Below are 14,786 nucleotides of genomic sequence, written 5' to 3' on the forward strand. Positions count from 1 at the left end.
GGTGTGTGTGTGTGTGTGTGTGTGTGTGTGTGAGAAGCTCCATTCTCAGTTGGGCAGAAACAATGGAACCTCTCTGATTACATCTCCCTGTTCAGGCGGACATGGTGTGTGTGTGTGTGTGTGTGTGTGTGTGTGTGTGTGTGTGTGTGTGTGTGTGTGTGTGTGTGTGTGTGTGTGTGTGCGAGGAGCTTCAGGGGGGAGGAAAGGGTGGCGGTCAGGGAGGAGGAAAGAGAGGGAGGCGACGTTTAGGCCTCCCCCCCCCCCCCTCCCTCCTTTACTTTGTCTCCCACACACACTCATCTTTTTCCCTCGCGCCTGCCTGGCGTCTCATTGGTTAAAATCCCCCAGCTTTATATTTATGTGATCGGTAAGGGCGGGGTATATATATACCCAGCGTGGGTCGGCAGAATCTGGCCACAAGTTTCAAAACTTTCAAACAGGGCAGACAGGCAGAGAGACAGCGAGTCGGACGGCCTGAGTGACGGCGGGGGGAATTGAGCTCTGGACAAACCGCTGCACCGCACACTCCAAACAAGAACTGTTGTCTTTAGAGAGAGAGAGAGAGAAAACGGAGTGAAGAAAAGAAAGAAGCAGAGTCATTGTGGATCACTTTCAGGGGGAATATCCTGCACCACAACTTGTTTGTTTTCTCTTTTTTTCCCTCCCCTCCTCTCACATCTCGATGCTTTGCTTTGGGATTTGTGCTCCAAATCCATCAAACTCGTCTCTCGATCTGTCTCTCTGTCATCTGAAGCATTTTGAGTTGCTAATCTTTTCCAGAACTTTACAACCCGACAAACTGACACAGACGTTTGCAGGATCTCACTCGGACTAAAAAAAAAAAGAAAAGAAAGTTGAATCCAAGCCCGGTTCTGGAATGAATTTAGCCGAGCCCAGCTTGTCCAGAGAGACTCTTCTGCATGCGACCCGGATGTCCCTCGGGGGCCCCTGGGCGTCCGGGACCCCGAGCCCCGCGTCGGACTCCGAGATGGGTTTCGAGCAGAACCTCTCCGGGGACTGCAGCTCTCCTGAGAGCCTCGGAGTCAGAGCGGGAACCATGAGGAGGACGGAGCAGAGGATTTCTCTGACGTCCGGCTCAGGGGGGAAGAGTCCGTCGGACCTGACCCCGACGGGGGGTGTGTCGGCGGGCTCAGTCGATGGGAAGGCCGCGGGGGGCGAGCAGAGGATCCGCAGGCCCATGAACGCCTTCATGGTCTGGGCTAAAGACGAGAGGAAGCGACTGGCCGTGCAGAACCCTGACCTCCACAACGCCGTGCTCAGCAAGATGCTCGGTAAGAGAAAAAAGTCCTTCAGGAAAGAAAGAGTAAAATGTTTGATGAGCATTAAATTAGTAGAACCAGATTGATGTCAATTTCCAAACTTTTTTGAACAATAATCAGGGAAGAAACTCCTGAGACTCACCACGATGTCAGTGTGTATCTGTGACTAAATACTGAATCAGTTTTCATTGACTGAATTGTTGATATCCATCCGATCCGAGTCGCAGTATTCACAATATTCGCTTCAACTTTTAAACTCTGCAGAGCATCATTTAAATATGACTGTAACCAAGTCTGACACAGATAATCACATTTCCGACTAAACATTACGCACACTTACATCTACATTATGTTTCTCTATCTTTCTAATAATCCATCGACTTAAAAGAGATGCACTTTGGTCCCGTCTTATCTTTAGTAAACGCAGCATAGCTTTATGTATTCAGTCTGTTTGATTGTGAATTCATTCTGTTTTAAATTCTGTTCATTTCAATTCAAGTGCTTATTTTAAATATGCTAAACAGTAAAACGTAGAAAAAACAATAAAGTGAGATTTTAAACAACCCTGAGCCAACCAATTCAAATCAAAATGTATTCAAATATAAAGTTATTATATTACCTCTCCTTTCTCATACAGCACTCACACAGGCTTACAGAAGGCGCGCAAAAAGGGACTCACACAGATACACGCAAAAACACACATGCATGCACACACACACACACTGCTTTTTAAAGAAGCTTCAGAAACAGGTTCATTCTCAAAACTGAAGTCGATGCAATACCTCTTTGGTGTTTAGCCAAGTTTTCTTTCTATTTATTTTTAAACTGAAAAACTTGCAGAAGGATAGAGCTGATCTATGGTGTCTGGATCTACATATTAAATAAATCTTTTTAGCTTCAATCACTCACTCAAGAGGTCCAAAAGGTTTTCTAGTTTCCTCAGTTTTAGGATAATTGGAAAAATCCCAAAAGTCCAGAGAAACTTCCTGCAGCATAAATCATCGTTCTGCTGTTTAAAATGTGCTCATTATTCTCCAAACTCCAGAGTTGAATCTAAATATGAATTACGCCACAACAAAAATGAATCCATGCTAACCACAGCTGCTGTTCTTCCCTGAAACTTGAAACTCTGGATGAGACCTTTTAACTGTCAGAGGGTGAAGATTTGATTTGAAGAGTTTGGATGGACTTGATTTGTTTGTTTTTGTATCCTTCATGTTAACAGGTTGTTGCTTTGAGAATAATTTAAAGAGGAGCCCATCATATGAAGTCAGTTCTTGCAATGTGTTGTTATTGCTGCCATTGTTTTAACCATGATCGATCAGCTGGACGGATGCACACTAAGTCAGATGTCACATCTGCGTTAATAAATCTTTTTTCTATTTGAGTTTATAGCTACAAAGGAAAATCAGTTAAAGTTGGGATTTCATCACTTTCAGCTTTAAAATAAGCCAGCTGTTATACTTTAAGTCCTAAAATAAAAGTGTGCTTGATAATAGCACACTTTTGTGTGCTCAATCCAATGTTGGAAAGAGATTAAGTAAGATTACTGCACAGGGCATGTAGCTATTTGAACTCTTTGTCTTTTTACAGTGCAACAAGCTCTGATTCAAATTTATGAAATATCAAACATGGAGCGTCTCCGTCTGCTGAGCTGATACACAACTCTAGATTTTCAGAGCTCCTCTGAGATTCAAACAATAAAGTTTGTGGAAATAACGATGCTTTTTAAATCTCAGGGCCGCTGCTGTCTGCAACCATGAGAACTGTGAATAAAAGCCATTATTACACTAGCTTAAATCCATCATAAGTTCTCATATCTGGTTTATCAAAGGTTTTTGTTTCACTACTTTTAACCACGAACACAGACATGTTGGGACATGTCCTCACTTATCCTGTTTTTAAGGCATGACAGAAACCGGGCCGGTCTTAAATCTGCATATTAGCACTTCATGTTTCGGTCATTTTCAGGCAATCAAAGGCAAAAACATCATCTATCTATCTACTGTCTCTTTGATAATCAATTTATTTTCTTTATAAAGCTGGTGACATTTAACCACTCCCAGTGTCAAAAAATATCTTGTTTGCTTGGTTTCTTTAAATTTTCCATGAGAAATAACATTTCTTTGGGGGGAAATAAATATTTTTTGTCATTTTTGACTATTTCATATTTTGTTGTGGGCTGCACAGTGACGCAGTTATTAGAACTGTAGCCTCACAGCAAGAAGGTTTCTGATTCAAATCACATGGGAAAGGGCTTTTTTTCTGTGTGGAGTTTGCATGTTCTCCCCATGCGTATGTGGGTTATCGCTGAGTACTTTGGCCAAAGACATGCTCCTAAGGCTAATTGGTGACTCCATAGGCATGAGTGTGAATGGTAGTTTGGTTGTCTGTCTCTATATGTCAGCCCTGTGATTAACTAGCAACCAGTCCAGGGTGTACCCCGCCTCTCTCTCCCAACGACAGCTGGGATCGGCTACAGCCCTCCCAGAGCACCGAAAGGGATAAGCAGTATAGATAAGGGATAGATGGACGATTATTTGTTGGCCAGAAATGTATTGTTCATCAAGAAAAGTTTGACAGGGACAGCTCTAGAATTCACAAACTGATAAAGATGTTGATGTGAACAATTATGGTCAGTGAAATCAATGTCATCATTCTCTCTCTGTCTTTTTCAAAAGTGCAGACAAAATGGAAATAATTTGACTTATTTTGAAACGTTCTCCTGTCCTCTTCCTTTCAGGTCAGTCATGGAAAGCCCTCAGTGCTACGGACAAGCGACCATTTGTGGAGGAAGCAGAACGTCTCCGTGTCCAGCACCTCCAGGACCACCCAAACTACAAGTACAGGCCTCGCCGCAAGAAGACCACCAAGAAACTCAAACGCGTTGAACCGGGCCTTCTGCTTCACAGTTTAGCCCAAGGCGGGGCTCCAGGCCTGGGATTAGGACCTGGAATGAGTCCGTTGGGTGCGGACAATTCTACTTATGGACATCCAGGTGCCCACCCTCAGCATCACCATCACTCCCATCACCTGCTGCCTTCTCTTGGACACTTCAGGGACCTCCAGGCCACGGGACACCTAGAGCTGGAGAGCTATGGCCTGCCCACTCCGGAGATGTCCCCTCTGGATATTCTGGAAGAAGGAGCTGCTGGGGAGTCAGTGTTCTTCCCCCAACATGTGCAGGAGGACGCAGGGATGGGAGGTTGGAGCGGGTACCATCACCACCTCCACCATCATAACCAGCATTACGGCCACAGTTACAACAACCACAGCCACCACAACTCCATACATGGTGCAGCAACGTACGGTCAGAGTTCAGGAATGAGTGTTGGTGCAAGTTTAAGCACAAGTATGAACTCTAATTTGAGTCCAGGCAGAAGTCCCAGAGTTGACTCTAGAATGAGTTCTGTTGAGTCAAACATGTCCTCCAGATTAAACCCTCCTCACGCCTCTGGTCATCACATTGCCTTAAGAAGTCCTGTAAAGTGCCAACCCCCTCTATCTGATTCCTCCTCCCCTGTTTCCTACACCCAGCCGTCCATCAGCCTTCCTGAGCCGATCAAATCTCAACAAATGCCAAATCAAACCTCTTCTTCTTCTGGCTACTTCGGCCAGATGTATGGAAGCAGCAGCCTGAATTCTGGGTACTACATGCCCTCTCAGCTAGGGCAGCTTTCACCTCCTCCGGAGACTTCTTCTTCCTGCTCATCGTCCTCAATCCCTCCCTCAACCTTCCCTCCCTCTTTGCACTTAGAGCCCTCAAATGCTGAGTCGTCTGGGCATTTAGGGTCTTCCTCTGCTGAGTTTTGGTCCGAGGTGGATAGGCATGAATTTGACCAGTATGTAAATGTTGGAAGGAATCGAGAAGAGGTCTACGGACGTTGTGGGGGTGGGTCCAAAGTCATGACTGGGCGCAGCGGTGTTGGTAGCATAACCACCAGTGTTAACAGGGATGTCAGTAGCATTCTGAGCGGTGCTGGTGGTTGTGAAGAGGCAAGTAGTCCTCTAATATCTGCTCTTTCTGATGCCAGCAGTGCTGTCTATTACAGTGCCTGTATCACTGGATAAATACTTTGTCAGCGCATCTCTCGTTTATACCTCCTTCTTACTGCACAGTTGGGAATGGTTGATTCAAACTGGTCGATTGTTACATGGTAGAGAGTGAAGGGAAGTTGTTGCTCATACTTTTAGTCAAGCCATTTTCATGTCTTGCTTTTACCTTTTAGATTCCAACTATCAACTTATAAAAGTTTAGGGTTTTTTTAATGCTGAAAAGTAAGATGGAAGTGATTGGTTTTGTTCTACCAACTCTAACTGGAATTGCTAACTGGAAAATGGCAAACAAAGCACTTTGACAAAGTAAACATACTGGCTTATTTTTAGGGTCAACTTATACATTCCTAGAAGTGATATTTTACAGTTAGTTTGCTAGCTAACCAGCTATATTTACAATCCACAGGCTACAAGGGGTGGCTAGTGTAGACTAAGGTGTGTTAGCTTGCTAGCACTGGTTACCCTCTGACCAATAGAAGCCAGCAGCAAAACCATCTACGTTCAGTCGCTTAGCTAGTGTAGCTTTAGCTGGTGGTGTTAGCACACTTAAGGAAAGAAAACTCACCATTTCAGTTGCGTAATTCCACCATTGATTATTTTTTTATCAGTACATTTTCAGGGTGTAATATTTGACTTTAAGTGCTTTAGGTGCGCCTCCAGTAAAAAGAAAAGAAAATGAACTTAAGTAAGCTGAAGGCAGCTGGAGAGTACTTTAAAATAGTACCATGGTTTTAGATTGTTATCAAGGGTGCTAGTTTTTTTTGTTTTTGTTTTGCGTTAGCAGTGTTAATGCTATTAAACTGAGTCTTTGTGAATAGCTGGATACATTTATGACCCTTACATTTTTCTGTGGTTAAAAATGTTTCAGGGATTACAATATCAGCAAATGCTTGTCGTAGTTCAGTGCCATGTTGTGTTTCTCTGCACTCTAACCCCCCTGGTGCCAGACGACAAGAAAACAAGCCTATGCAAGCAAAATGCACTGTGTAGTTCCTAACTATGAATTTCAAGATCATCTCAAATATTTTTTTTTTAAACATGCCAAATGAATATTCATCTCATTGAACTTAATGACATTTAGAATAGTTAATTTCATATATATATAATGGGAATATGAAAGACAAACTGTGGAGATGAACAAAGACTGAAAATAGTCTCTGGGAAGGACTTGATCCAGCCTCCAAACCTTTAGCAGTGTTACGGGAAAGCCTTGGCAACAGACCCAGAGCAAACCACTGATGTCTCCCACAAACTATCAGGATGTTTTACAAGCCGGGTCGGGTTCTCTCTGACCGTGATACTCGCTGCTCCCGCTCAGTCGAACCGGTAGGGCCTCACGTCAAACTTCATGCCAAAGCTTGCAAGTTTAAATTTGCTTTTGGCTAAAAACACAGATATGTTAAAGATTCATAAATCAAGGAAGCCTCTCTGGTATCACACGCACATCACTTGTTTAAACAAAATGTCTTTTTTTCAGAGTTATTAAGGGTAATTTTGTTCTACAAGTATCAGAACATTTGGTTCTAAAAGTTCATATTGGAACAAAACTGGTAGATTATAAAAACAGCGTCTTGTTATATCTAGAGTTTTAAATTCAGCTTGTCCAAGGTCTGCCAATTTATGCAAAGCAACTTTAAACCTGAGGAAACTGGAAAGCTGTTTGACCAAATTGATCTATTACTAAGTTTAATTAAAACTTTGAAGGGTAATGGTTCATGTGCTGGGTTTTTAATGTTTTTTCTTGTAGCTGTTTACTGTATATATTGATGCTATGCCTGTTGGCAGTATGTGAAGGAGAAATTGAGACTATGAAATGTTCTCTTTGCACTGGGTTTAAAGTCTTAGCTGTATAGAAGGAACACTACTTATTAAAAGTTAAATTTCTGTAATTTTAAGTATTTTGTTGTACAAATAAGACTATGTTTATGTTGTTGTTTTATGGATTCTGTTTTTATCAATTTTAGGACTTTTTATGAATCATGCCAACTCAGTCTCTTACTAAGATTTAGATGAGAAGGTTGATACTGACCACTTGCTGAGTTTTTAAACTGTAACCAGGAGGCAGTTAGCCTAGCTTAGCATTAAGACAGGAATAAGACGTAGAGCTCTAGCTTGGCATTCTCCAATATTTAACAGAGCTGCACCTCTAATACCTACATATCAATTTGTTGAATGTTGTTACTACAACTGTAAACAACAATCAAATTGTTGAATGTTGTTACTACAACTGTAAACAAAGATAAATGTTTAAAAATTAGTTTTTTGTACAGTTACTGCTCATGCTGTTTTGTTACATGATGGTGTTACACTTTCTTACTCCCTCTCAAACTACAAAAACATAATTTTACCTGAAAGTATTGTACATGTAGTTGTTTAAGATAATTTAAATTTAACAACAATGAGCAGAATTTGAACCTTATTCAGGTTTCCTGTTCTCCCGCTGCTTGCAGTCTTTGTGCTAAGCTAGATTAATTGCCTCCTTGCTAACATTTTGTATTTCAAACATGACAGATATAATGCCATTCCAACATGACTCTTGGCAATAAAGTAAAAGTCCTTTAAAGATTATTTGAATTATTTGTTCCATTGAAATGTGTTGTGTCATGATCTTGCCTCCCAGTAGATCTCTACACTGCAAAAACTCATATCGTTGTATGTTTGTCCAAATTCTTGTCAGAAATGTTTCAGTACACCTAATGTAAGTCGCATTCACCCGACAAGTCCAGATAATCATCTTATGTCAAGATATCAGTATCTGTATTGACTTATAAATATATTTGGATCCACTAGTATTCTTTTCTTAGATATGGCTGAACACTAAGGCCATCATTTGGTTGTAATGTTTTTCATCCACTACTCAATTTTAATCTGAGTGGGTTGCTTTTTGTTGTCTGTGTATTGTAACATTTTGTCTTGTTTTTTGGTCCTTTTCTGTCTTGTTGAAATTTGTAATCTGTTGGGAACACCTTGAAATTGAAATGAATCATCTCAACGAAGTTTGAAATAAAATTAAAAAAAACAAGGCCTGAATTTCTTAGTAAAAAATATCTGCAAACAAAATGTACTGGTTAAGCCCCATAAATGAGATTTACTATCTGAATTACTAAATACGGTGAATGTGGCTTAAAATAAGTGCAATGAGATCTTTTTGACTAATAATTAGACAAATACACTCGCTAAAATGTGAGTTATTTTTTTTTGCAGTGTACTGGTCTTGAATTAATTACAGTGACACTAGAAACGGGAAACCTTCCTTCCCACACCGTTTTTCTTTCACCTAAACAACTGGAAATTCAAATGCAATCTTGTGGTTTTGTTTGTGCTGAGAAAATAAAAAAATCAACAGTTGTATCCACTGCAGAGGCCTCTCTGGATGTGTTTATGTAGCATCTATCCTGTAATATTTTTGTCAACAGCGGGAGCTGAAAACAGACGCTTTACCAACAGGATTCATTCTGCATCTGTAATGCATTATTCTTGCAGACAACTTTTTTTTTTTTTTTTTTTTACATGAAACAGTAGAACAAAATCTGGTATCTTGTATAGTGAAACCAGTCCTTTTACCACACTGTTGTTTGTGGGTAAAAACAGAGAAACAGTAGATTTTTCCGAACATTTCCTCTGGAGGACAGAGCCGCAGAGAGAAGCAGCAGCTCAGAGAAAGTATTAAAAAAAGAAATACTTTTACATCTGCATTTGGCATTCTTTTCTGTTGACACCAAACACAGTCTTGTTTCCATTTTAATTTACTGTGACACACAAAGAACATCAGAGAGACAGACGCTTTTTTTTAAAGTCGTGCAATAACTCTCAGGCTTTTGGTAATAATTATCTTTAGAAAAAAAAAATGAGGATAAAAATCAAAGGATATTTTTCTCAGCAGTCACATAATGACGAATAAAAAGCATGTTTTCCGAGAAGTGTCACTGCGGTGCTTCTAAATCTGTCTGTCAGGGATTATAAATGTATTTTTCCGTAGTAAATGGTTTTTGTTTGTGTTTATTTGTAAGAAAAACGTGGGATGGCTGTAAATGCATCTGTTCTGTTTTTAAAAAATCATTTCACAAAATAAACACTTCTAAGAATACACTTTGGTTTGTGAGTCTCTGAAGCAACACTGAATACATTAAATCAAACGTTTTGGAGGACAGTTTCAGGCTCATTTTGTCACCCTGAAGCTCATTGGTTGGAGGTTGCAACTTGGTAACATCCAATCAATCTGTCGACATTACTTTTCCTGAATTTGTTTTTCAGTTCCTGCCATCATGTCTCTCCTGAGCTCGAGATTAAACCACCCCTTTCATCTAGGCTGTGTCCAAAACACATCCTTTCATACTACTATTCGTTTTAATGTGTTGTCAGATGTATGTCGTATGATCAAAAATCATAAGTATGCATTTTTCTTGTTTGCGAGAAATATCCTGATGATTAAAAGATCGGCTAGAATTTTTAAGTTGGTAATGCACTGCTCAAACTAAACCGCCCCACAATGCACTGCGGTTCTCAGACTGTCTAATCGTGGAGCTTGACACATGTCCTTATTTCTGATCGATCTTCTATATTCACTTATTTCATATCTAATCTTCTCTTGGATTTGTTTTAATGACATTTTAATGTCTCTTTTTCCCTTTGTCAAGAAGCTTTGGATGTCTTGTGTGAAGCACTTCTCATTGCCTCGTTGCTGAAATGTGCTTTATAAAAAAAAAAAACTTGCCTTGCCTTTTGTGAGAGAGGGAAGACACATCCAACAGGCTGGCCATGCTGTGTCCATGGTTCTTTAAGATGCTCTTTGTCGTTTTGAGCAGAGGCAATCGGGGTGGGCATGACAATGAGAATCTGCTTGTGGCTCTGCGCCGACTGTGAACGTATGCAGTCGTACAACCAAAACATAAAACGTGAGGAATTCATCTGAACGGTTTGGAGCAGCTGATCCATCAAGCTCTCTTTATTTAACTCCAATTCATAAGAAATGTTATCTCAAGACACTTTACAAAAGAGAGGGTAAAAAACATAACTCTGTTTTATATTACAAAGATCCACCTTTAATCTATCATGAGCACTTGAGCTCCAACATTTAGCAAAAAAACGTCCTTTTAAGAGGCAGAAATCTTTGGCTCTTCCTATCCTTGGTTTTGGTTTGAAAACCGGGATAGAGGAAGATGCAGGAAGAAGAATAGGGCCAACATCATAGCTTTATTTATTGCTGGATAATTCATGGAGATGTATGCAGCAGCAGGTCCAGCGCCAACAGTTTGTGAGAAAGATGGACTGAAAACTCTCTCAGGTATGATTTCTGAAGAGCAATCCAAAAAAATGCAGACCCAGCTTGATTTTCCAGGACAAACAGAGTAATTATGGATTTCTCAACGTCCAGATTGAAAGCTTTAGGTCTTTTGCGTTTCTCTTTGTATGGAAATAAAGGATGGAATAAGGAGGGGTGGGAAAAAGGAGAGAAAAGACAATCACCTCAGTGTTCGTGCGGAGCTGAAATCCTCTGTGATCTGCTCTGATTCTGTCCTCTCCGGGTTCAGATCAGACATTCGACGAAATTTGGCTCGACGGGACAGCCACCACCCCCCCCCCCCCCCCCAAACAAACCGCTGAGGGGTTCTAAGAAAACATTTGGAACAAGAATAAAACTGTTCTCTCCTTTTTCTTCTTCTTCAGTTTTATCCCCTCTCTGTCCCCCCCACTCGCTCTAATTTTCTTTTTCTCTTTAGTGTTTTTTTTATTCTCTTTCCCACAAGTTAGATTCCTGCATCTTGTTCTGTTTCCTTTCTCATTTTCACAACTTCTCAATCTTGGTCTGTTTTTCTTTTTGAGTTTATTTTTTTTATTTGTGCTTTTGTTTCATCTTTCAACTTTCTTAATCTCCATCCATTTCCCAATCTCCTCTCTTTTCCAATTTTCTCCAAAATGCTAAATGTACCTCGTGTCTGTCTAATGAAGTAGATTTTAAAGGTCCAATCTGTCAGATATCTACTGAATGAATTGATAAAGGTATCTTACTATCTGATCAGACATTAAGGAAACATGAAGTGTTGGCTTCTGTGACAACAATGCAGCAGCCAGTATGTCCTCCTTCTAACTTTAGATTCTGCTCCTGAATGCTCTGGATTTGTTTGGACCAGAGAAGGTAGGCGCTTTTAAGACCCCCCCCACACGCCCGTTTTGGACGCCCCTCGGTTTGTCAGATATAAGAGCAGTTATCAGGTCAACAGGTGTTGCAGCGATGGAAGCGGTCAAGAGAAGTGGTTCAGATAGAAGTGATTGTACCCGACCTAAAAAGCCTCTGCATGTTTCTAATAAGCTCCACGAGCAGAAACGTGCTCAAACTAGGATCAATATTGGAGATGCTTTTGAAAAATGGAGAGAGGTTAGAACACAGAAAGGTTTACAGACCCATGCAGAGCTGGATAAACACTGAAGCTTCAGAGTCCACCACATGGTGACCTGAGTGAACATCCACTCTAGAGAGGAGGGGGCGGGATTTGGGCCTTTATTCATGTTGTGTCTTGGCCTCTCTTCACCTCACTCCCTCCCTTTGACCTCTTTTTTTGTCTCTTTGAAATATTTAACAATCCATGCCCTCTTAAAAATACACTTTGTGTTCACTCTTTTCATCGTTACTTTTAGGCTTACTTTTGATTGCATCTCTCCTGTCCTCCGTCTCGTCCTGATCTGCTTTTTCCATGTGAGTTTCTTTCAAATTAGTACCAGTTTCTTGTTTTCCTCCTCATCCAGACGGTTTTGTCCTTCCTTAATACAAACCTCCTTTTTTTCCACAAGTCGCGTGTCATTTCAAATCGTTGACCTTTCTCTCTCTCTTCTTATTTAATCACAATGCTTTGCTCCGTTTCTCCTCATTTTCCGTTGTTTCTCCTCCATTCCCCCGCTCACTCTTACCCTCTCTGCCCCTCTTTTAGTCTGACTTTAAACTTAAAAAATGTTGTATTCTGAGTGAACCGACAGAACGTATCACCACTGGTCTTTAAAACCAAACCGGGAATTGTGTGAAGATTGCTTTCCTATTCCAGGTTATGCACCGTATTCAGTGTGTGTGTTACTGTAAGGGTTTTTTTTTATAGTGTGTGTGTGTGTGTGTGTGTGTGTGTGTGTGTGTGTGTGTGTGTGTGTGTGTGTGTGTGTGTGTGTGTGTGTGTTGCTGAGGTAACTGACAGGAATGTGAGCAACGAAGAGGAAACCCCTGTGGAAGTTTGGGATGTTCGGAAAGGGTGTGTGTGTGTGTGTGTGTGTGTGTGTGTGTGTGTGTGTGTGTGTGTGTGTGTGTGTGTGTGTGTGTGTGTGTGTGTGTGTGTGTGTGTGTGTGTGTGTGTTTAAGGACAAGGAGAGAGAGAGAGAGGAAGAGGTGTATATTTTTATGGGAACACCTCACCCGCTGCTTGTTACCCCGTCTGGAAAAGATAACACAAATCTGGATTCCCCGGCTCCCAGCTGGAAGTGAACGAGTGTGCGAGGGTGTGTGTGCATGGTGTGTTTCTCTGTGTGTGTGTGTGTGTGTGTGTGTGTGTGTGTGTGAAACTTTAAACTATGCCAGAGCTGTTCGTGTTTGCAAACAAGAACCTTCACGTCTGTGTGAGTCATTCACGGTGAAGATCTTCACTTTCATTTTCATACAACTTTGAATCCAAAGAGAGAATGTTTAACAGTTTTTGAAGATTTAAAAAAAAAGGGGCATGGAAGTTCCTATTAACTGTTACAAAAAGCCTGTTCCCATACTGTTTGGAGATATACATGACATAGTAGAGAAGATCACAAGGTGCATAGAGGAGACACATTAAAGACCTTCACTCGCTGGCTGTCTGACTCTGGACGACCTCAGAATGATTTCTTTTTCCTCTTCAGTTCATCACACACTCACATCCACCTTCTGTGAAGCATCTTTTCCTCTTGTCTCTCTTAATCCTGGTTCAGACTGCAGGATAACCGGGACCCACCTGAAGTCCGATTCCTTCTTCCCCGACAATCTTAACGTCCCTGATCCGCTCGGAGATCATCAGGCAGGCCTCGATTTATACCAAACATGTTTGATATTTTGGATTAAATATCTTGACGAGTAGATCATGAAGGATTCTGGCAGAAGTTTGTGTGTGACTAAAATCACAGCGAGAGACAATGGAGGACAGTTATCAGTGAAAAATGGTGTTGACTGGCAGCAGGATGCAACCCACAACAGACAACAGATAGAAATGAGCTAGCTAGATAAATCTGGTACAAAGCATCTCTTCTGAGACTAATGTTTTATTTTGTACACTGTCCCTGATTCAAACGATTAAACTAAACTAAAAACTAAGGTACAATCTGACCTCCAGCTCTCCCTGAAGAATACACAACCCATGTTGTCCACTTGTACCCAGACATTTCTTCACTGAAACTAACTTTTTCCTCTCTGCACAAAACATTACAATTTAACTGACGGTTGATATTTTACATGAGGTCACATGAGGTCACATGAGGTGATGCATTCCTTCACAGGGCATAATAATTTTGATAAAATCCTGTAACATGTAATGTGCCATTATTTTCACATCATGTAGTGTGTGCATGCTTGAGATTATAGAGAAGAACAACTGTTAAGATTCTCCTAATGTGCATGATGCTACAAGATTTTAAAATGTGGTTTGATTTTAAAACTCCTGCAGTCTGAGCCAGGCTTTAAGCTATATGCAGTGAATGTTAATTTACCACCAATAAAAAAAGAAGAAACTCTTTTGCAGCACACGTGTTATGCTCTCAACAGGATGTACACATTACTCTACATCTGCTTTGTCACCTTGTTATAAAGAAGAAAGATCGTCAAATAGTTCCAACATGAAACACCTTTGAGGGATCCTAAATCAAGTCAATCAGCTTAAACTGAGATCTCCTGAATATACGTTTGATGTCAACATGATTTCTCTTCTGGTGTGGAGGCTTTGAGAGAGAAGCAGAGAGATCTGGATTCTGACTCTAACGTTACATATGGAGATGAGAGGGGAAAAACTCCAGAGGGAAACGGGAGAAATGAAGGGAGAGGCAGAGAGAATGGAATTTGTTCATCAGTGTGTTTGAGACAGAGAGAGAGAGAGGGGGGGAGAGAGAGGGGGAGAGAGAGAGAGGGAGAGAGAGAGGGAGAGAGAGAGAGAGAGAGAGAGAGAGAGAGGGGCTGATTAGGAGAGAGAGAGAGACAATGTGAGAGTTGGAGAGAGAGAGTTAGAGAGCGCAAGAGAGAGAGAGAGAGAGAAGACAGAGATAGACAGAGAGACAGAGAGAGAGAGAGAGAGAGAGAGAGAGAGAGAAAGAGAGGGAGAGAGAGAGGGAGGCTGATTAGGAGAGAGACAATGTGAGAGTTGGAGAGAAAGAGTTAGAGAGAGAGAGAAAGAGAGAAAGAGAGAGAGAGAGAGAGAAAGAGAGAGAGAGAAAGAGAGAGAGAGAGAGAGAGAGAGAGAG

General features: G+C 41.1%; 1 protein-coding gene across 1 annotated transcript; it reads left to right on the top strand.

The window, feature by feature from the left end:
• Positions 1 to 431: 431 nt before the first annotated feature.
• Positions 432 to 8,843, top strand: sox18 (SRY-box transcription factor 18). Its single transcript, XM_020655891.3, has 2 exons — positions 432 to 1,292; positions 4,024 to 8,843. The coding sequence occupies exons 1-2, from the start codon at positions 878 to 880 to the stop codon at positions 5,349 to 5,351; spliced, it is 1,743 nt and encodes a 580-aa protein (XP_020511547.2). The 5' UTR covers positions 432 to 877; the 3' UTR covers positions 5,352 to 8,843.
• Positions 8,844 to 14,786: the final 5,943 nt, after the last annotated feature.

Source organism: Labrus bergylta, chromosome 12 (genome assembly GCF_963930695.1).
Source record: "Labrus bergylta chromosome 12, fLabBer1.1, whole genome shotgun sequence".
NCBI classification, from domain to species: Eukaryota; Metazoa; Chordata; class Actinopteri; order Labriformes; family Labridae; genus Labrus; species Labrus bergylta.

What these genes read in the sequence shown, in the direction of transcription:
- sox18 (XM_020655891.3), top strand. Translation starts at nt 878, where the DNA reads ATGAATTTAGCCGAGCCCAGCTTGTCCAGAGAGACTCTTCTGCATGCG. An exon ending in CGTGCTCAGCAAGATGCTCG is followed by an intron (nt 1,293 to 4,023) that starts GTAAGAGAAAAA and finishes TCTTCCTTTCAG; the next exon opens with GTCAGTCATGGAAAGCCCTC.